A 22391-nucleotide genomic window follows, 5' to 3' on the forward strand; every position below is an offset into this window, starting at 1 on the left:
TAGGATTTTGATTGCCTTACCTCGGTTCATTAGTCCCTAGGTTCATACTTAGAGCCTGTTTAATTGGCTAAAGTTAAGTGCTAAACTTTAGTACCTAGCACTCATATATTTGCTAAAATTTTTAAGTCTTAATTAAAATTTAGTCTATCCTATTCGTATGTCTGTTTAGAAAAGAAAAACTAGTGCTAAAGTTTATATTAGCACTTAGATCAAACACGCATTAGTTAAAAAAGCACAATTGACAATTTTGGTAAAAAAAGCAGGAAGAAGGTGGGCCGTGTGCCAACACAGGCAGTTTTAGCCCAGGCAAAAGCAGGAAGGAGGCGGGCCGCATGGCCGTGCGGTATACTGGGCCGGAACATGATCGTAGGTTTCTTCTGCCCTATGCGTGGCCCAAAGCTCTGCCACACCGCCGCGGCGCCGTTCGGCGACCGGAGGACGAGGTTGCCGGCTCTCGTGAGCGTGGCGACCGTGCCGGACGCCGAGGACGATCAAGTCGTGCCAGCGATCACGTTGGTCGCCCAAACAACGCGACTGCCGGCGTCGGACAAGACGAGGTTGGAGGTATTGGTCAGTGCAAACGTCGGCGCAGATGAGGAACGACGGCCGGCGACGCTGATCGGGGTTTCCTGGTTAGCCACCCACACGACGGTGAGGTCGGGGATGCCGTCGTACCAAATCCCCAGGTACAGCTTTGCAGGGGTTGAGTTGGAGGGGGAGAAGGAGCCGGGGTCCGAGACGATGACATCGCCGGGAAAGAGCGTCTTGCCAACGACAAGCTGGTCATCGGACGCGCCCAATGGCAGCAAGAGGAAGGTGAGTAAGACGACGGTGCAAGCTGGCAAGCACGTCATGTCTTCGTCTTCTTCTGCAGCTCTCTCAGAACATCCTCGCCAGGACATTGAGCTCCTTGACTCGAGGCTTTCTTTCTCTGCACGCAGCAATCTGGGAGTTATCTACTGGACTGAGAATAGTTTACTGCAGTACATAGTTCGTTGAATTTGAGTATTTGACATTTCTGGGCTCCATGTCGTAACCGTGTATTAGGATAACATCATTATAACTATGATATGCGAAAACAATTTGCTATTGTTTACGGTTGGAATGGAGACTTTTATGCACATTCCGTAGGGCCAGGCCCATGGGCCGTAATGACCCAACCCAAGTTAATTCGTCAGTTATGCGGCCCGTATACGGTCCACGGTTAGGCCCATTAGAAAAGCAGGTACGCTCACGCGTAATATACACTGACACGTGGGCCCGTCGTGAGTACATATGGAAACAACCACCAAGCATTAAATGCATCTTCCCCACCTCGGATGACACGTGGGCCCGAAATCTTCGACCACTTTCGCGAGATTGCGGAATGCCCGAACTGACCCTCCAAGAAGCACAGGGCGGGCGGAAGAAGCACACCGTGAAAACTCCCGCCTTCAGCGGAAAATAACCCGAACCGCACCCACATAGTCACTGACGGGTAGGCCCAGGGACCCCCAACTATCCAGAATCCATCGAAGCAGCACCCGCAGGCTAGCCAGAGTTCACGTACTCGTAGCGGGGAAACGGTAGCCAGCGGCGCGCCGTGCGGCCAATGGGAGGCGAGCCCCCGGATCGGTGACGTGGCGGAAAATTTTCAGATCCCGCGCAAACGCTCACCGCCCCCGCCTTTAAAGGCCGCCCCCCTTTCCCCTCCACTTTGCATCACGCAACGCCCACAGGCACTCGTCACGCGGCGCACGAGCAAACACGCAAACCCACGTCCCGAACCGCCCGGAAGGTACTGCGAGTTCGAAATCGAGATCAAATCGTTGCGAATTCGAGGCTGTTGGTGTGGGTTGTCGCTGAGGTCTTTTGGTTTTTTTGTATTTGGTGTGCCAGGTTCGGAGATGAAGTCGAGGGCGAGGTCCAGCGGCGCCGACTCCAGGTACGATCCGATGGCGCCGACTCCTTTCCCCATTCTCGTGGTGTTTTACTGTTTTGGTGGTGGTTTCGGTTCGTTTTGCTTGGGGTTCTGACGGGGTTTCCTTTGCTGTTGTTTGTTGGTGGTGGTGCAGGCTCTCCGTGAGGAAGTCCAAGGCCGACAAGGACCCGAACAAGCCCAAAAGGCCTCCGAGTGCCTTCTTCGTCTTCATGTGAGTGCTAGATTCATGGGGCTTTTGTGATTTTTCCCCCGTGTTGTTTTGGTTTCGTTCTGATCGACTGGTGCGATGGTTTCTGCAGGGAGGATTTCAGGAAGGACTACAAGGAGAAGCACCCCAATGTCAAGCAAGTCTCCGTGGTAAGCGTTGTTTCCTCCGCGAATTCGTCATTCGATTCGAATGTTTACGTGGCTTGTTTGCGATATTATCGTTTCTGATGCTTTTGGCTTTGTGACTCGCAGATTGGCAAGGCTGGTGGTGACAAGTGGAAGTCCCTGTCCGAAGCTGTGAGTTTGCTTTCTCCCCTTTCAGCCGTTCGAACTGTCTAGTTTGTTTCGTTGTGCTCTTTGGTCGTTTGAATGCCTGTTCAAATTTCGTCTTGGTTGGTGGCCCTTGCGTTGTGCATATATCTGTGGTTATTGCTGAAATGTTAGATCTGCGAAATTTCTGTGTTCGTCGAGTTCAAGTTTTGAGGGACATGCCCCAATAGACGGTTGCCAGTTCAAATTCCACTCATGACTTGTTATTAGTAATCTTAACTGGTGGTTAAGTTGTGGAGCTTGCTCCAGTCTTAGTCTTAGATCTATGGAGCTGCTGATGTCTAGTTATATTCTGCTTTGATGGATTACTGTTAGGTTCAAGAGAATGAATTAGACACGGCATGTTCAATCCCGTGTCGAAATCTGTTCGTTCAAAAGAGTTTTTCATTGACGAACTTGTACATTCAGTTACTGCGATTCCCTGCTGCAGTATATATCGGATATGACTATTTATGTTTGAATTTAGAGCTAAGATGGAGTACATTTCTGTCCTCTTTGACGTTGCAATGTGACTGCTAACATGCAGGAGAAAGCTCCCTTCGTGTCCAAGGCCGAGAAGCTCAAAGCTGAGTACAACAAGAAGATGGACGCCTACAATAACAAGCCGGTATACTCCACTCTCCACTCACATCGCCTGACATTGCCTGCAGGGTCTCTATTGTACATGGAAGTGATGTGTGTCCATTGGCATCTGCTTTGCAGACTGGAGGCCCTACAGCTTCCGGTGACTCTGACAAATCCAAGTCCGAGGTGAACGACGAGGATGAGGAGGTGAGAGCAGAGCCGCCCCCTTGCTCTCTTCCTGGTGTACATTCTGCTGCTTTTTTCACTTCCTCTCTGCATCACAACCTCACAGATCTGTCGTCTGAAACTTGTTTTGCAGGGTGACGAGTGATGCGTCCAGCTCTCACCCGCCAAGTCGTCGCAGTCAGTAGTAGGGAAGTCTTCGTCGTCTTCCTAACTGGGCATTGCTGCTCCTTAGCCTCTGGGTGCTGTCTCTCTAGATGTAGCAGTAGTAGCTGTCCACTCTCGAGTTGGTAGTTGCAAGTGTTGTCCCTGAAGTGAAGCAGTTTAGTGGTAGTGTGTTCGCTTCTTCGGCACTTGACCGTTGTTGGATTCAGCCTGCAGTCTGTACTTACCCCAAGCATCTGTTCCTGTTTTACATCCCAGATCTCAATAGATGAGTTAATTTGCTGAACTGAATTCTGTCTCTTGTTCGCATCTCTGCTTGTTGTTTACTGTTCGATGATAGTGATTCTGGCCTCTGGGCTGCTCTTTGCTGTGATGTGCGATCGTGAAAATTTGGTTGTCTAAGTGAATGTTTTGCAGGCATCAGTCGATTGGTTATCTGGTCTGAATAATAGGGGTATTTGGATTCAGAGTAATTTTTAATCTAGTTCACATCGGATGTTAAAGATTAAACGTGAGCTAATTGTAAAATAGGATATTTGATACTAGTTAAAGACTAAACATGAACTAATGGTAAAATAGAGACTATTAATTAATCTATTATTAGCATATATTTATTTACTATAGCACAATTTTATCACCATCTTGTAAATTAGCCTCTATTTATATAATAAATTTTATAATTAGATTATAGTTAATACTTCTAATTGATATTAAACATTTGATGTGATGGATTAAAATTCAGTTCGGAGGAACCAAACAGCCTAGGATAGTTGGAATGACCTGAGATGAACGTGACACATTCTGATCTGATTTGTTGAAGTTGGAGTCTGCATCATTCTGATTGGCTACGGAAGAAATTCTGCAGTTTGGCCTTTTGGGTAAAAGTTAAAAGGATGTTTGGTTGGGAGAGCTAAACCTTAGTATATCATATTAAAAAGAATCTTATTATTTAATGATATTAAATAAATTTTAATTATAAAATTAATTGCAGAGCCTCTAGGCTGATTCGTGAGACGAATCTAATAAGGTATATTAATCTATGATTAGTAGATGGTTACTGTAGTATTACTATTATAGATTAATTAGGTTTATTAAATTTGTCTCACGAATTAGCATCTATCCGTGAAAAAAATTTGTAAACGAATCTTATTTAATACTTTTAAATTGTAAAAAAAATTTAATATAATATAGCTAAGCTTTAGACCTCCGCAACCAAACGGAATGCTAGGTTGTTGTCTGGTGCATTTCGACATTTGGCTGGGATTGTAATTGGGTCAGAACTCAGTACTACTGTGCGGCGGCGCATCTGCCGGCGTCGATGCGCGATTGCGTGGTGCTGAAACAGTCTCGTCTGATTTGACGCAGCGTCAACGGCTCAACGCTATGTACCTGGGTCACTGGGTGGTTGTACTTGGCACGCCGCACGTGCAGCAGCGTTCGCAAACGGTTGGAACTTTGGCGGCGACGAATCGCATGCTCAACGGCTCAAGGCTCGTCACAACTGGGGAAAAGGCAGGCCATCGCTGAGAGGAGTGACGGGCTGACGGCATGTGCCTTTCTGCAGCTGCGCATGCTCGGGATGCGTTGCTCCGAGCACGACCGTTGGGATGTCAGTCTGAACTTCACACGAATAGTAGTACTAGTAGCGGATCTCAGGTCGGAGCAGATGGTGTCAACTGCTGATTGCTGGACGGAGTCGTGTGACATCGAGTCAGGATGTTTCTCGGGCGCCTCTGAATATCTGATTAACCGTTGGCTTCACCCGGCCTGACCAACCATTGTGCGACCAGCAACTGCTGGATCACAAGTTCTTGCCGTGAATGCCTTGTGACCTGCACCGATTCATCTTCATGTGAATAGAATGACTAATTAAGGGGGGAAATCATTTGAAAATGCCGCAACATTGTCAGATTTATCAGCTGGCAGAATCAAAAATATTCATACATCTACATTTCTGCATGGAACACTCCCAATCCAAGGGAGTGTTTCGCATGGATCAATGATAACATTTGTTTCTCTAATCGAGTATATTCAGCCAGCTCTATCAAGAAAAGTATACGCAATCAGCTTTTTTTTTTTTAAAAAAAGAAGTATACGCAATCAGTGATAGCATGGACACATGACTATCCTAACAACCATTGGGACACGGAGGGCCAGAAATGTCAAAATCAGCGAAGCCTATACTGCACCAAACTATTGTATTCGCCGCCGTTGTTGAGTGCCGAAAAGGATCAGGTCAAGATGCTCAATGTCCTGGCAAGTACATTCCACGAACACCACGAAGGTGACGGCACGATGAACCTGGCAGCGTGCACGCTGTCCACCGTCGTCTTACTCCTCTTCCTCTTGCCACCATGTTGTGGCAGAGCTTTGACCACCCAACCGACAGTCCGACACGTTCCTCCCCGATATGAACATCCGAGCGAGCCGCGGCGGCCGCGCCGGTGACCGCCTTGTTTCTTGGAAGACTGCAGGCGGCGACCCGTCGCCGGGGAGCTTCGCATACGGCATCGACCCGGTCACGTCCCTCCAGCTCCTCACCTGGAACGGATCGAGTCCGCTCTGGCGCAGCGGCGCGTGGACGGGCTACAGGGTCGCCACCGATTTCATCGCGCACACCAGCACCGTCGTCTACTTGACCGTCCTGGACATCGAGGACGACGCCTCCATGTCCTTCACCCTCTCGCCCGGCGCCCCGCGCACGCGGTACGTGATGAGCCACTCCGGCGAGCTGGTGCTCCAGAGCTGGAACGGCGCCTCCCTGGAGTGGGACGAGCTCGCCGCGTGGCCGCCGTACGAGTGCAGCCACTACGGCCACTGCGGCCCGTTCGGCTACTGCGACAACACCGTCGCGGCGCCGACGTGCAAGTGCCTCGACGGCTTCGAGCCGGCGAGCGGCGAGTGGAGCAGCGGCAGGTTCTCGCAGGGTTGCCGGCGAAGGGCAGCGCTGCGGTGCGGCGACGGGGACGGTTTCTTGGCGCTGCCGGCGATGAAAGCGCCGGACCGGTTCGTGGTCGTCGGGAACAGGAGCTTTGACGAGTGCGCGGCAGAGTGCAGCCGGAACTGCTCCTGCGTGGCGTTTGCGTACGCGAACCTGAGCAGCAGCTCCAAGGGGACTTCACGAGGTGTCTGGTGTGGGTAGGGGAGCTCATCGACGCGGAGAAGATCGGCGGTAATGTCGCCGGAAGCGAGACGCTGCATCTCCGGCTTGCTGGCCTGGACAAGGGTACCGATTCTCTCCTGCAGAACATTTTTTTGAAGCGACTCTCCTGCAGAACATGTTTATAAACTCTCAATAAAATAAAAGCACCACATGTCTTCCAGAAACTTTCCAAAGATCAGATCAGAATTGGCAAAGCTCTTGTAACTAACATAACAATCAGAGTTCAGACTTCAGAGCCAAAACTATACAGCAGCTACACCTATCAACCTTCATATCTCTATATTTTGTCAAAAGAAAATAAGAAAAATCTCTACTCTATTTTGACAAAGCCACCATTCAAATGCATCTATGATGTGAGTATATACTAATGTTTTGCGCGCGCCCATGCGCACGACCAAGCACAAAATTTAGAAGGTGAGTTTAACGAAAGTGGAAGCAGAGAAACAGAGGTAAATATATTACAACTGCGGGTCTGGTTAGATCAACTAAACCGTATTTCGTTTGCATATGTTACAATATGAAAGCGCATGTGCTGCGTTAAAAAATGCTCGACAGAAAGGAGTGTAGCAATAGAAATATTGGCTGCAGAAATAGTAAAGGAGCAAAGCCATATGACAGTAAAAAGAAGGAAAGGACCGACGGAAGCAGGAAACTACAAGCAGGCACCATAGACTTTTTGGTCCACGAGCAGGCTCAGAACAAGCCGGGCTTTGAAGAGGGGAAATGAAGCCAAAAGTGAAGACGGTTGGATAAAAAATAAGCAGGAATAAGATCAAATCTCTCAGGGACCTCCGGAAAAACCAAGAAATCAGCGGAATCTCGGGGAGGAGCGAGCAATCGAAACTGGAGCATGGGCAACAACCAAGAAATCTCGGAAAGAAAGAAGGAATTCAACCTGAAACACGAGCAGCGAACAAAGAGGAGGCGGAGCAAGCGGAGGCAGCAGAAACTTAACCCGGAAGGAAAGAAACGGGCAAAGAAGAGCAGTAAAGCGCAAGTAGCTGATATTTATCCCGCATCGTTCGCTACCCACCGCGACGAGTCACCCTGCCGTATGCCACCACAGAAGTGAAAAGGCACACGCGTCATGACGAGGAGGCGCGCACGCGTACGACGAAAGGCAGGCGCTGCAACAGCGAGGCACCCGCTCGGTCCAGCAGGCGCCATGACGCCGCCGATACTGATAGATGGACGAAGCAAGGCTTGAAGGGTTCATGCCTTATATCGATCCTGTTATATGTAATCCCCAAGGCAAATGGCGCAAACCCACCGGTAGACTAGCTGACTCAAGAACACCTTTAATTGTGAAATTTAAGTTCACACACTTGCTATTCCTTATATCTCCATATCACAGTAGAATGTGTAAATATCGGGCAAACTCAGGATTAAATTCATGAAAATATGGCACGTTACCAGTTCAGTGAAGCACTTGCAAGCAATATGTTCCAAATAGTTGCGCCAACAGTCTTCACTATATATGTCGTTCATAAACTTGAAATTGCCTTTGTGAAGGTAGAAGGATGGGTAGAAAAACAGTGAAGACTGTATCGCTAGTTTTAGCAAGCATTCTGCTGACGTGCATATCCCTTCTGATATTATGGATTTATAAGTGCAAAGGTACGGCAAATCTTACGCTCGCAAGGTCTTTCATACACAACAATAATACTTGATCCAAATTATCTCCATGAGTGAAAAAATGTTCCTGACACTTTGGAAGCAGGTCTTAAAAAGAAACGCGGAAAGCACAAGATGCTAATCTTGGGAAATTTGAGTGATCCTGAAGGCTTTGGAGAAGGAAGTCCTACTGAAGGCTACCAATTTCCAGTAGTAAGCTTCAGAGATATCACAGCTGCGACAGATAACTTCCATGAATCATATATGATTGGACAAGGAGGTTTTGAAAAAGTTTACAAGGTAACTCATCCAAAGCTTTCCTTCCATTCTAGGATTCTAGTTGGACTAACACCAAATCAAAACCATCCACTTTCCATTTTAATAACAAGGCAAAGTTAGATGGGCAAGAAGTGGCCATCAAAAGGCTCAGCAGGGATTCTAAGCAAAGAACAGTGGAATTCAGAAATGAAGTAATTCTAATTGCCAAACTACAACACAGAAATTTGGTTAAATTTCTCGGTTGCTGCGTAGAGGGAGATGAGAAACTGCTGATCTTTGAGTACATGCCCAACAAAAGCTTAGATGCCCTACTTTTCAGTACGATCCAATAGCGCACTGCACTTTTTGGATTGAACATAACAAGTTGGTCGCTATTCATAAAAAAATTATTAATCTTTGTAGGCACAACAAGAAAAACACGACTAGATTGGCCAACACGGTTTAACATAATCAAAGGGATTGCAAATGGGCTTCTATACCTCCATCAAGATTCGAGACTGAAGATAATTCACAGAAGAGATGAAACCTAAGATAGCAGACTTTGGTATGGCAAGGATGTTCAATAACAACCAACTGAACGCAAACACAAAGCAAGTCGCCGGAACATAGTGAGTGATACCTTTGCTGAAATTTGCATATTAGTTCACCTAAGTCATATAAAAATAACTTTCCTTGGTAAATTTGAACAGTGGCTACATGGCTCCAGAATATGCAATGCGTGGCATATTTTCTGCTAAGTCCGATGTGTATAGCTTTGGTGTGTTGGTTTTGGAGCTTGTAAGTGGTGTGAAGATAAGCTGTACTGATCAGATAATGGAGTTTGAAGACCTTATAGATTATGTGAGTTCAAGATTTTCAGAATTTGCAATGAGTAGGAATTGATTTGATTTATTCAGGCGTGGAACCTGTGGAAGGAAGGGAAGGCAAATAATTTGGGAGACCAAAGTATTGTGGAGAGCTGCATACCTGATGAAGTTATGCTCTGCATCCACATAGGGCTCTTGTGTGTGCAGGATAATCCGAACGACAGACCACTCATGTCATCTGTTTTGTTCGTCTTGGAGAATGGAAGCACCACACTTCCCAAACCGAAGAAACCTGTATATTTTGCCCATACAAATAACGAAGTAGAACAGAGAAGAGGCAACTAGAGGGAAGGTAGGCCTTTTTTTTGTTTTGGGGGGGGGGGGGGGGGGTTATTTTCTGAGGTAGGACAGTGTTTCATTTCGAGATATGACCAAAAGTCCAAAACTCAAATGGCCTGTAAAAGAGCATTCGCATACTGAGTAAACCATAGCGGAACCAAATTTCTGTTCGATTTCATTGACAAAGATGTTCAGAACTTTTAACAAGCCATATGTAATGTAAGCAACAACGGTATAGTAACTCCAAATCAGTGCAAGTGAATCTACATCCTTCTGAGATGAAAGAATCTACTAAATCAGTGCTCTAGATGGAAATGTTCAGAACCTCAGATTCAGTTTGCAGTACTGCTTATCATGAGCTGACAAATCCCGTTAGGCAAGCGGATTAAGATTCAGATTCTGAACCAACAAACAATAGGTGCAGGGAGAAACAAAAGCATAGATGAAAGAACTAGCAGCGTCCACATTTTGCTGATTCGGACGCCCAAACTTTCAAGGCAAACAATCTGAAAAGCAGTATGACCGGGCTTCCAGGATTAGTTTGGCTGCGTGCGCGACGACGAGGATAGGAGGCCGCGGAAGGAACAACCACGGCGACGAGGAGGCCGTCTGTAACCGATCGCGACGGGACCTTCCTTGCTAAACACCCGAGGCACACGCGCTGCGTCGGCCATCCACATTCTCCTCCCGTCCTCCGTTCTTCTAGAACCCGCTTCTCCAGCCATCAGCCGGCGCGCTGCATCCAAGCCAAGTCGCTAGCTCAAGCCCTGCCGGCCACCGCTGAGCTGACCAGTAGCTCAAGAGAGATGGAGTACAAAAGGGGCCCAGTAGGGAAGGTCCGAGTAACGGGAGAGAAGGCTGAGGAGGAGCGGAAGTCCATTCGCCGCCGCGGGGTGGCGGCCGTCGCCGGAGCGGAAGGTGAATAAAGCTCGAAGGAAGCAGGCGCAAGAGAGGGGCTATTTTACAAAAGTCAGGAGTGTTTATGAAAATTGTTCGATCGATATTTTTCATATAACCCCCTAAATTGGATCGCGACTATTAATCGCGATCCGATTTAGGGGTTTATATGAAAATAAATGTATTTTAGGGAGGTACCTGTAATAAAATACCGGATCGCGGCAGGCGTGGCGAGCTGCGACCCGCCGGCCGCGCCACGAACCCGCCATGGCAGGCTACGGCAGCTCCAGCCAACCCCGCCTCCACCAGCTGGAGCAATTACTGTGCGCCACCAATACCGGTACCGGTAGGAAGAGAGCGCCATCGCTCGAAGGTCGAAGCACCACCAATATGCCAGCGGACCGGCGGCGCCGAGGCGAGCAGGTTGTGCACCGCGGCGAAAGCCAGCAATGCGCGTCGGGCATCTTGTTCACCGCGAGAATGGTCTCCTCAGTGGAGCCGAACTCCTGCGCGATGCCGGCGACGGAGCTCCCGGCCGGCGCGACGTACGTGAGGTGCGCGACGGGGTCGCAGCTGCAGGGCACGGGGATCCACCGATCCAGAGCTGCTGGCCAACGACGACCTTGTTGGGGTCGGAGACGTTGTTGGCGGCGGCGATGTCCTGCTAGGTGACGAGGCCCGCGAAGGCTCCGCCCGCCTGCAGCAGCTCGCGGTCGTGGGGATTGTCAGTGACACACGCGTCCCGCCGCCGTCGTCTCGGTGGCTCAGTGGCAAGTGGATGGAAGGGAAAGAGGCCATGGCCCGTGGGCCTCGCCATTTTGACGTGGGGCTAGCTGTCCGGGGATCCAACGACGGCTGAAAAACCATCCGGCCTCTCAATTCAATCAACTTGCATAAATATTGATGTTTGGAGCAGAAATACCAATTAGATCAGTCCCAATTTGTGGTCTGTACGTACTAATTTGTGTTTCTACCTAAGCTTCGTGGTAGTAAGTCAAATACATAGTATAAATTATTGGAATGAACGACCTGCAATACTCTCGACAGATTCTGATCAACTGAGGATTTTTTATCCGTAGATGATTTTGGGAGTTTGCTGGATGTGTAACTTGGCTTGTCCCATCATTATTTGTATGTACATTCTATCTAGTATCCCATCATTATTTGTATATACATTCTGTCCAGAACTGAACAAATCTTTACCTCTCCCGAAGTCTTTGGATGAAGTTGGTTGTAGTTTGGTATTAGACTGCTGCTTGACTGGTGAATGGCAATCTTGTCAATCTCCAAACTATTGCAATGCCGGCGCACGCGTGAATGAGATGTGTGGTGGGCGCTGTGCTACTACTGCTGCAAATGGTCGCTGAAAGGCGTGGCATCATAATTCATATACCTTTTCTCCTCCTGCTGGCCTACACATCCTTGCTGTAGGTGTGGTATTAGCAATTTGGCAGTCTCTGATATCGTATAAATTATATATTATATCGTCCAGAACCATAAGCCGCTTCCGTAGCATAGTGGTAGTGCGTTCGCTTCGTAAGCGAAAGGTCGCGAGTTCGATCCTCGCCGGGAGCTGTTCTATATTTATTTTTAGATTCCCTTTTTTTCGTTCTTTTTTTTCCCTTTTGGCCACCAACACAACTTTTACATATTGAGGTCTTCAAATACACTCGTCAAATACTTGGCGAGTCCTTTTGCCTTCAAGCCTCCAAGGCAAACCTGAGCAATGTCCTGATTTATCCTTGAACATTTTGGGTACTAATTTTATTTAGGATTAGTCGATGTTGACAAATTCCATCCTAGCCTGGATTTGAAATTTCTGTGGGCAAGAAGCAGTTCTTGAAATGAGAAAATGTTTATAAATGTACACTGGGAGGCATCGTCAATTGTGTATGTACATTTTCTAAAAAAAAACCAGCATCCTATTCCTACTGCCAGGCCATGCATTTTACGCCCTGATTCAGCTCAGGGAACGACTGCTCTAATCCATGTAGATGTTTGCATCCCCATGGCAAGGTGATATCTGCATCTTCTCCCTGCAAGCTGCGTTTCGCAGAACAAAGTTCTTCCCAATGTTTTGTAGCAAAGATCGTAGCTGCCTCATCTTATGGACCTTCCATATCATGTACCAGTTGTGGGTTTGTTCGTGGAAGGTAACCTTAGCTGCTCCACAGAAAATTCAAAGGACAAAAATTGGAGTGTTGTCAGTTATAGCCTGAGAAGTTTTACTATATAGACTGAGAATTTTTACTATGTTGATGCAAGATGAGGACCATGCGAACCTGACTACACTTCAAATTCTGGGAAAGTGATCACGAGCAGAACGGCAAAAGATAACAGCAATGGCAGTAAGTAACTGACCTTGGACCTTCTTGAGTTCAGCGGTACTGGATCCTTCTTCAATGGCTTATATGCAAAAGACTCGAGGTCCATTACTGGTGGCGGTGAGATGGAGTTACTAGAATTTCTCCAGGTCTTTGAAGCCTTCAGATGCAAGCGCAGATAGCCCCAATTAGATTTATTAGTTTTCTCAATGTACATTATAAGATTAGTCAGGTAAAAGAGACACCATACCTGTCTCTTAGATGGCTCAGGCTTGACATCCAAACGCTCACTGAACAAGAGCACCTTCATTTGAAGAGACAGCCATCAAATTAATGCGGCAACAGTAGCAGTAAATTACTGTATGCATCCAGATATATTCAGCACCGGACAGGAGAAAGGGCAATTCAAGGGGAAGCAAACTACCTTTTCCACCAATTGTTGATTTGGTTTATCAGTTGCAAGAACTTGCACACCGAGGATCGTGGCACATGTGTTTTCAGAAAAGCAGAAAGGACAGGTTACTGCCTTGTACACGCATCCATCCTTTGCAGACCATACACCAGAATGACATGAACCCTGGCTGCTAAATTTGCCAAAGAAATTCTGGTTGAGTGAAGAAGCATCGCATTCTAATAGTTCTATCTCTGCTGGAGTTGATGCTTGAAAACCATCCTCTGGGAAGCCAATAGTTGATAGTCCATGTCTCAAAAGAAATGCCAAGTAAAATTTTGATGATGAAGACTGTGAACAAGTAACAAGAAGCTCATCTTGTTCTAAACCAAGAGCTGTTTTGCATCTAATGCAACTAATGAGAAGCTTTTTTTGCATAGGCATCTTTTCTGAGACCTCTTCTGCCCTGTAGTTTCTTTCAAGCTCAACATTTTCACATCTTGACATGCTCATATTCTTACAACACAGTTCAGCATTTCTATTAAGATCCGCATGCACTATGTTAACAGCATAATCAGTACGGCAGTGTGATTTGCTTGCAGAATTAGAATGATCCGAGTAAGTGCAACAGCTCATTGGGGATCTCAACCTTCTCTTTTTCTCACAGTGAGAATTTACACTTCTGTTGATGAAAGTCTCATGACAGTCTCTGTAGGTGGCTCTTTCAGGAGTAGCTGCTGATGTGGATAGACAAGAAAGATTTCGATTGTTGATCCCCACTGAGATGTTTACCTCAGAATAGTTGCTGGGGCTAGCCACTGGAGAAATTTCCTCAACTGGAGGAGACTGTGGTGACCTGCCTTCTAATGGACTTAAGATTGTCATCTTATACCTGTACATGTTAGGATATAGCAATTTAAAGAAAAAATGATGGTACAGTACTAGGAAAAAGAAGCCTGAAAGATGATAGATTACCGAGGCTTAAAATCATCCTCTTCAAAATTGATAACTTCTGTTTTGACTTCATAGTTTGCCTCAGTATCAGCTACACCTTCGGAATCAGATTGAACTTTGCAGGCAGGCAGTTGGTATGCCATTCGAGGACTGTTGGGAGTCGGAGAGATCTCTTTCTTTACTAAAAGAGAAGATCTCGACGAGATTTTTGATACTTCTGGCGATGTATAACACATACCCACCTTTTTTTGGTCTGCTGCCACTCCATCAATGTTTGGAACTTTCTGACTAAGACATTCAGTCTTTATCTTCTGATTCTTTTGCAGTGCTGAGTGGTTTGACAAACTTAATTCTGGCCATGGCAGCTTTCTTTTATCACTGAGTGATGAAAGTGCTTCGGATTCCAACTTAATCTTGGGAAACATGTCACGATCTTTGATTTTTATTTTTTCCTGAAGTGATGGTCATGTATTTCAGACAGGCCCATCCACACTTTAGGAAAAATAGATGTGTAACAATAGCAATACCTCAGCATTTTGAAAGAACCTTTGCAACCCATCTATTGTATCCTGAAAGCTATCATACTTCTTGATTGCATTCCTTAGCCATTTGGAAATGTAAACGAGATTTCTGTCCTCATTATATCGCTCATCTGTACACATAACATGGAAATTTAGCTTCAAAAGGCACACTCCATTTACTAAATAGTCAAATCAATTAAATACCAAAAACTTTACGAATAAACTTTTCTGTCCAGCCATGCAAATCTTAGATACAGATAACTTACCAATCAAAATTATGCCTCCATAGTCAGATTTATGACGAATGCATCGGCCTAAAAAAGACAAGGACAATAATTAGCAATTTCAACATCTTCGCCAGAGGAGATGCTTAACAGGTAAGTCAGCAGTCAAAAACCTGCAGCTTGATTCAAAGCACGAAATGCTTGATGGCAGTACCATTCGCTCCCACTCAACAAACATTTTGATGATTTGAATGAATCATTATATCTCTTTTTCAGCTTTACTTGAACATCATTTCTGATCCATGTTGAATCAATGTTAGTGCGAAACATAGGAAAACGCATTGCATCTCTAGAAAGAAAAAGAAGGAAAGAAACATACATATTTGGAAATGGAATGCCAACAATAACCTTATGTCTGGTCAAGGAAGCAACTGGATATCAAAATCATTTATCATATTTACTAATCATGCTACATGATAGTAGGGGAAAATGGTTTGATACTAAACACTTCAGGGCATATCAGTTTTATTTGTAAAAGGACAAAAGGATACCACAACTCTAGCATTGTCATCAGAGAAGTCAATCCCTTCAGATACCTGGAAATAAAATCAGCAGCCAGCATAATTATAAGCTGGTATAACCATATAAGCACATAACGGATTGAGCAAATTAAATGAGGGTTTAAGAATGTAATAAATTCATACAAACATTTGATGTAAGAAAGTAGCACCTTCCCACGACAAACTGCAAGAAGAGCGGCTCCTGCTTTTGCAGATTCCTGTGACGAATTCTTTGCCAATCGATTCTTCACTATCTGTTTTGCACCACCTCTGCCTTTCTTGACAGGAGCCTTACCAAGGATAGCATCATAGTACCCTTTTAAAACAGGCTCAAGTTCCTCGGTACTTCCCTTGGGCTCTGAAACAAACAAGTCATAAATAAAGAAAATAGAAAACTGAACATGGCATAGTACCATCTTCTATAATTAATGAAATGATGTTTCAGCATACTTCGCGAAATCTTACCAACGAACACATGTTTTTGAGCATTAAGCCGTGCCCATTGACCTGTTTGAGACCAGCGCACTTGTAATTTGTCCAACAACTTATAGCTAGGAAAAAACACTAGAGCACCACCAGGCACAATTCTGCATATTTCTTCTAGTGAAGTTCCAAGTTCATCCTATGTAAAAACAAAATAATATTTTCAAAATAAGTTAATAACATATAACTAGATTTAATGAAAATTTACCTGGAAAGAAGAATTGTCTGCAGTTTTATAGCTAGCATTCAATTTCCGTCTTGTTGGACCAGATGATAGAACAGCTGCAAAAACCTGCAAACCAAGATAGACTGAAAAACTGCAAATAACAACTACTGTTTGACATAAACTATATTTGCTAGTCTTTCCAAGTACAAAAGGTCCATATCCAGATCTCCAACAAACTAAGGGTGAGAACTCATTAGGCAAAAGTTTCTTTACGCTGACAGTGTGAGGCATAATTAACCACTATTTACATCGATGAACCGAGAACCAATTTATAAAATCTTTTAAAGAGGCTGCAGGAGAACAAGTTTGTAGCGTAGCATGGTGGTAAGTTCTCCAGTTGTGAGGTTAGCAACCAGGGCTCGACCCTGGATCTCATGAAAAAAGGCCCCTCACTGTGTGTTCCCGAAAAGTACAGGTTAAGACCCAGCTTGTGGCAACGGTGTCCCCATAAGGATAAGAGCGGCTTTCGGGTGCCTTTTCTCAACCTTTCAAGTAATGCCTTTGGGATGTCTCTCCCCTTGGGTCAAGTTCTTTTTAATTTAAAGAGGTTACGGACTAACATACCAACAGCAGGGCTAATAAATCTTAAACCAGCTCTAAATAGAAGTCTAGAATTAAAACAGTGAGATACGAGTAATGCTGTTGTGGACGCGTTTGTGGGGCGGATATATCAGGGCAGGAGGCGCCCTCAGCATTAGGGGCCGACTCCTGCTCAGTAGGGCTCGGTTGGAGGCTTTTCAGGAGAGGATCAGCATTAGTTAGGTTTGGTAGTTTTGGTTGTTAGGCCCTGGCAGAATATAAGCTGGGTAGTTCTTCGTGTTTGTTAGCCAGAGATTGAGTCATCACGGTTCATAGCCTCTTCGGAGGGCGAACAAGACCCAATCTAAGCCATTGTTACCTCTAAGCTCGGATTAATAAAGCTGATCTCCCTAGCCCATATCAAAGGCATATCAAGTTCAGGCCATGTATGCTATGTCAATATGTTTAGCTTTCACATAGTAACCAAGCACTCATTTCAAATATATGTTGGCACATCAGCATGCCAATTAGCAATATGCATCCTAACCAAACTAGGACTGTTCATTGCTAATTGTCATCAGATAAAGCTTGCAAATACAGATTGCAATTTCTTCTTTCCCTTGGGTCAGAAGAAGAGAAGCAAGCAACAGTGTGAAGTAGTGTATTTTATGCCCAGACATTGCATTGGAGAAAAAATGAACTAATTTCAATTTGCAGAATAAAAAACATTGATTAGACATACCTGAGAATCGACATTAATTACATGAGGAGCTTCCAGGCAAGCCTCAAACTGGACACCAAGTTCAGATGCAAATGAACCCATTGGTGAAAGTGTGCTGCAGATATATGTAGTTTAAGAGCTGTAAATTATCTGCCACTGGAGAGAACTATCATTGGCAATTTCAGAGAACCTCAAACATGGCATAATAAATGAATTTTTGGTTTGTAAGATGTCTATCTCGATGCGCCATGTGCCTAAAAGGTACTGAAAAGCCTTTACACTAGTCCACAATACTGAAAACCCTGCCTTCAGACAAGTTCCAGTCGGCAGAAATCTGCATAGTGTTAATGCTTTAATGTTGGGACTTACTCGTAGGATTTAGACGTGTTTCAAAAAAAAAAAGACCTACTCAAGCAAGTTACTAACAGTCACTGACTAATTCGTCCCCTTTCCATGAACAATGCAAAAGAAATGTTCAGTTATACTGTTCGAAACCAATGTGCCAGATTGATGTATTCAGATTAGCTACCATCAGCATGTCTAATTCATCTTCTATGTTTTTTTTTTCCTCTTTCTAGTTTCATTCACCATCTGATCAGATATCTGCTTCTTAACAGGGCCTTACTACTAAAGTTACATTAAAGCATTTTAACATCCGATGTGGGAAAAGGACTGAGCAGACTTACCCAGATGTCAGAATTACTGAAAGGGTTAGATCCGCAATTTCTCGAAAGACAACAGCAGGATTGAGACACCATAAACTCATTGTGCATTTTGAAGAAATTTCATCCTTGCCTGTGAATGGTTCAAAAGTCATGTGATGAAATTAGAAATATTACTCTTGAATTTGATAATGGAATAGAACTGGCAGCATACCTAGAATTAGTGGATTATATTAAAGTAAGCAACCAGGTTCGTGATTTGAATAGCAATGCCACTAATGGCTCTTTTACAACACCTAAAGTGCACAATCTGGAGGATCAAATATTTTACTCAATGTCCTATCACTGTACTCATGTTATCAGGAAAGATTTATCTGGGTTCTAAGATTGTTTCTTGATTAAGAATGGAAAAGATTTATTACCTTCCTTTTTAACAAAACGCTGCAAAGCAAGTTGATAATCACATGAATTACGCCCATTATTAGCAAAAAAGTAACTCAATGAAGAGAATAGACCTGCAAAAGTTTGAATAGTATCATTGGGTTATTAAGTGTAATCAAGATGAATAAAATAAAGTAGTTGCCAGTCTACTACTTACTCTCTAGTGTCATAGCACGACCACCACTTAAGTGTGATCCATCTGATTCAGTATCGGAAGCAGCTTTAACTGCCTAAAGCAAGAATATGATATCAGTATATAAGTTGATAGCCTGAATGTCTCACATCCACACCAAAATAGATTAATATATGCAAGAGCAACTGCACTGTGATATTTGAAATAAGAAGCACCTTTGTTGCACATTCTTGCAATACCGAGAAGTGTGTTGGAGTAATACCAGCCCGCTCGAGTTCTTTCATAGCCTTTTCACCAGTCCAACTGAAGATTACAGAAGGTTAAGTGCACTGTAGGTAGGAAAAACATACAGTACTGCACTATATGTGAATGTCACTTCATACATGACTCAATAAATGGTAAACAATAAATCATATAAGAATCAAGAAATGAGTCACATGCTACGTACTATGAAGCGGGATGTCCAAACTCATGATTCTGCAGATTGTCCTCCCGCTCAGAAATCCAACCCATAAGACCCTGCAATAGTACTAAAAGCTTAGGTCTAGGAATAATGTTAGTACTAACTATTAACACTATCCTTACTTTTCCTGGAAAAGAAAAAAGAATAGGGCTTTTAACTCTTCTCTTCTGAGAGGTACCTGAATAACATCATGTAGGGGTTGGTATATCATTGCAGCAGCCTCATCAGTGGCCAAGTTTTGTAGTTCTGCCTGCAATACTTTACCACAGAGTCAATTTTAGCATGCTTTTAAACTTTAACGGAAAATGAATTTCAACTGAAAGATTTTTGCGGTTGACTTACAGTAAAGTGATTCTTCATCGACATCAACACTTCCAGCATCACGTGCTGTATCTTCTATGTTGCTGCAAAATGAGGATGCAAGATGAAGACAAATAAGCGGGGTCGCCATTTTGTCACTACATGTCTAAAACCACTCTGTAGGGAAATATTGAGAGCCGATCACATAAAAAGGCACGCACAAGAACTATTCTAATTTAATTGAGGAAACCGAATCAACAAGTAATTGAATAGCTAAAAGAGTCATATAAGTGAAGTCTTACTGTGCCTCATCAAGAATAATGATTGAGCCACTGATATCAATGTCCATTGCCCTCCTGACAATCGGACTAATCAGGTAATTATATGGGCAGAAAACCAGCTGTGCTGCTTCTGCCATGTGTTGTGCAGCAAAGTATGGACATCCTGCCAATAATGGAATTATAGATAATTGAATGGGAATCAGTAGGGACCATATATAACTGTCAGGTGGAAACAAGTGCCACTAAAGAGACATGTACCCTTCACTTTCTGGCCAACCCTGACAAGATCCTCAATATCATGAACTTCATAGCAGCCACCAATCTGAAGGGATGGATGTCGACTTAGCTTCTGAGCATTCCTGCAAGTTTAACTCATAGCATTAGCATTTAAAGAGGAAAAGATGCTCTCCCGGCTAACTATATGTTCTGACATTTAGAAGATAGGAAAGCTCACTTGAATTCTGAGCATGAGGAACCTTGAACATTGTCGTCTAGCAGCAACTTGCTGATGAGAGGAAAAACTCAATTAGAAGTTAGGTTACTAATGAGAATGCAAAAGGTTTGAAATAGATGCTGTTTTATGTTAATTACCATTGCTCATCAATGTTGTCACTCATGCAAGCAAGCTTATTTATGCAGTAATGCTTCCTTGAGGCCTGCTTTGACAGGGTACAGACTAATCATTATGAACCACAAATGGAAACAGACTATGTTATTGTCGCCCCAGAACAACTATCAGTTACCATTAGAAATCTAGTTCAAACAACATGCAGATGGAACATGGATTACCAAGATGGCCATGCGCACTCGGTACGACGTCTTGCGGTACTCCCGGACAACCTGGGTTATCTGCGCGTGCGTCCTCCTTCAGAAATACAACCAACGAAGAAATCAAAGTCAAAATCGTCCACTGCCCTCATCAATCGAAGTCACAAAGCAGAAATCCTACGTCGCGTAATAGATGGTCGGAGCGTTCTTTTTCTTGGCCGCCTTCTCTGGGATGACTGAACAATCAAGAACCCCCAAAAGGCAAAATGAGCAAACGACAAGCCACGGATTACCAAGAAAGATTGATCCAAGAACCGCCAAAGGAATTGAAGAGAGAGGAAAGGAGGGAGCGAGGCGCACCCGGCGTCGCCTGCGGCTGGGTATCGTCGGCGACGAATCCTCCGCCGTGGAGGAACGGGTCGGGGGCAGTGGCGGGCGCGGTGGGTGGGGAGCGGAGCGGGTAGTGCCGCTGCCAGGCGAGCGCGGAGCAGAGGAGGGAGAGGGACTTGCCGGTGCCGGTGGGAGACTCGAGGAGCGCGTGCGACTGCCCCTGCCGCCGCGCGCGGTCGAGCGTGGCGATGACCCGCCCCATGAACGCCAGCTGCGTCCCGTAGGGCTTGTAGGGGAACTCCACCGGCACGCCGCCCACATGGTACACGCCTCCGTCGGCCCGCGCTCGCGGGGCGGGAGGCGCCGATGACGACGGCGAGACGAAGTCGTCGGCGTCGGCGTCGACGCCGGCCATGGCGGCGGCGCCCATCGGAGGGTGGCTGAGAGGATTTGGGCGGGGGGTCGGGCGGGAGGAATTGGGGGGAAATGCGAAGCTGCTCGAAAAGTGGCTGCGCGCTACCGTGGTGTATATGATACATTTCACGAGATGAGCTTGTGCTCGTGGGCTAATGTTCGTAAGGCCCAACACTATCTTCTGAGAGGATTTGGCCCATGACTCAAGCGAGGCAACGGTTCAGTCAGATTCAGATGGCCCAAGCGCCAAACCTATCTGGCTCCCGGTAGCTGGATAGCTACTTGGCTTCCGGATGCTTTAAGATTCGTGCACGAGCTAGAGAGCGTCTGATTCTCATTGTCCTCTTCCTCCTCTCCGTCGTGCGCCACCGCTGCCACCATTGCTGCGCCTGGGTGGCCGATGCTCCGCCACTGCTCGCAGCTGGCCCCCTACCCCGCGCATTGCGCCACCCTGCGCTGCCCGCCTCCTCAGCCACCTCACGGCTGCAGCCGCGCGCGGCCATCGTGTTAGAAGAAGAGAAGAAAGAATCTATTTCAAAGAAAATGTTGATCTAGATCTTGAAAAATATTGAATTTATATTTTTGAAATGTTAAAAAAGGTCGTGAAAAATGTTGATGTTAGTATTTGTTTTAAAAATGTTGATTTGTGTTTCTGAAAAATGTTGAATCTGCTATTTTCAAATGTTGATTTATATTTTTGAAAATGTTGAATCTAATCTTTTAAAATGTTGGATTTAGATCTCTAATTTGGGCCTAATCTCTAATTTAAGCTTGGAAAATGATGGATAGCAAAATCCACAATTGATCATGTTGTTCAAGTCGCACGTTGCTTTCTACCACATCATTTTAAACGAAGTTTTACCGTATGGGCTTTAAAGCTATATCGCTTAACCACCTTCCACAAGCTACGTCCGAGCCCCCTGGCCCGAGTGCGCTGAGCGTCTGCTGCATTTACCATGGTCGCTTCGCTTGATTGGTAGTAACGCTCAGCGGGGCAGCGTCCCAGCTGGGCAGCTAGTGTTAATACACCCTGCATAATCTTGGAAAAGTCACTCCTGGAGAAGGAATTCGCAATGCAATTCGTTACTGTTTGCAGAAATGCAGAAAAGGCTGTACCGCTGTAACAGTGCTCGTTGGATTGAAGGTTGACAATAAAGTTTCAGAGGAAAACAATCTATTGTAACTAGTAGTATCAACATAATTAGTGG

General features: G+C 45.2%; 2 protein-coding genes, 1 non-coding gene and 1 pseudogene across 3 annotated transcripts; 3 read left to right on the top strand and 1 right to left on the bottom strand.

The window, feature by feature from the left end:
- Positions 1 to 1711: 1711 nt before the first annotated feature.
- LOC112880662 (HMG1/2-like protein) lies at positions 1712 to 3661 on the top strand. The gene is made up of 8 exons (XM_025945396.1): positions 1712 to 1777; positions 1879 to 1924; positions 2055 to 2132; positions 2221 to 2278; positions 2381 to 2425; positions 2985 to 3065; positions 3161 to 3229; positions 3342 to 3661. Exons 2-8 carry the CDS (start codon positions 1887 to 1889, stop codon positions 3351 to 3353), a joined length of 381 nt encoding a protein of 126 aa, XP_025801181.1. The 5' UTR covers positions 1712 to 1777; positions 1879 to 1886; the 3' UTR covers positions 3354 to 3661.
- Positions 3662 to 5516: 1855 nt separating this feature from the next.
- Positions 5517 to 9117, top strand: LOC112880659 (annotated as a pseudogene).
- Positions 9118 to 11971: 2854 nt separating this feature from the next.
- Positions 11972 to 12043, top strand: TRNAT-CGU. Its single transcript has one exon. It is a non-coding gene; the product is annotated as a tRNA-Thr (tRNA).
- A 261-nt stretch (positions 12044 to 12304) lies between these two features.
- LOC112882137 (Fanconi anemia group J protein homolog) lies at positions 12305 to 21219 on the bottom strand. Its single transcript, XM_025947125.1, has 28 exons — positions 20800 to 21219; positions 20621 to 20675; positions 20461 to 20536; positions 20263 to 20327; positions 20126 to 20176; positions 19930 to 20030; positions 19693 to 19834; positions 19433 to 19494; positions 19269 to 19348; positions 19076 to 19146; positions 18843 to 18930; positions 18652 to 18724; positions 18476 to 18568; positions 18078 to 18186; positions 17413 to 17506; positions 16134 to 16217; positions 15908 to 16064; positions 15613 to 15800; positions 15434 to 15478; positions 15262 to 15290; positions 15056 to 15177; positions 14925 to 14972; positions 14665 to 14789; positions 14159 to 14589; positions 13217 to 14075; positions 13043 to 13096; positions 12830 to 12952; positions 12305 to 12631 (listed from the first exon to the last, which is right to left on the bottom strand). Exons 1-28 carry the CDS (start codon positions 21197 to 21199, stop codon positions 12590 to 12592), a joined length of 3867 nt encoding a protein of 1288 aa, XP_025802910.1. The 5' UTR covers positions 21200 to 21219; the 3' UTR covers positions 12305 to 12589.
- Between the last annotated feature and the right edge of the window lie 1172 nt (positions 21220 to 22391).

The sequence above is a fragment of the Panicum hallii genome, chromosome 2 (assembly GCF_002211085.1).
Source record: "Panicum hallii strain FIL2 chromosome 2, PHallii_v3.1, whole genome shotgun sequence".
In the NCBI taxonomy this organism is placed as follows: Eukaryota; Viridiplantae; Streptophyta; class Magnoliopsida; order Poales; family Poaceae; genus Panicum; species Panicum hallii.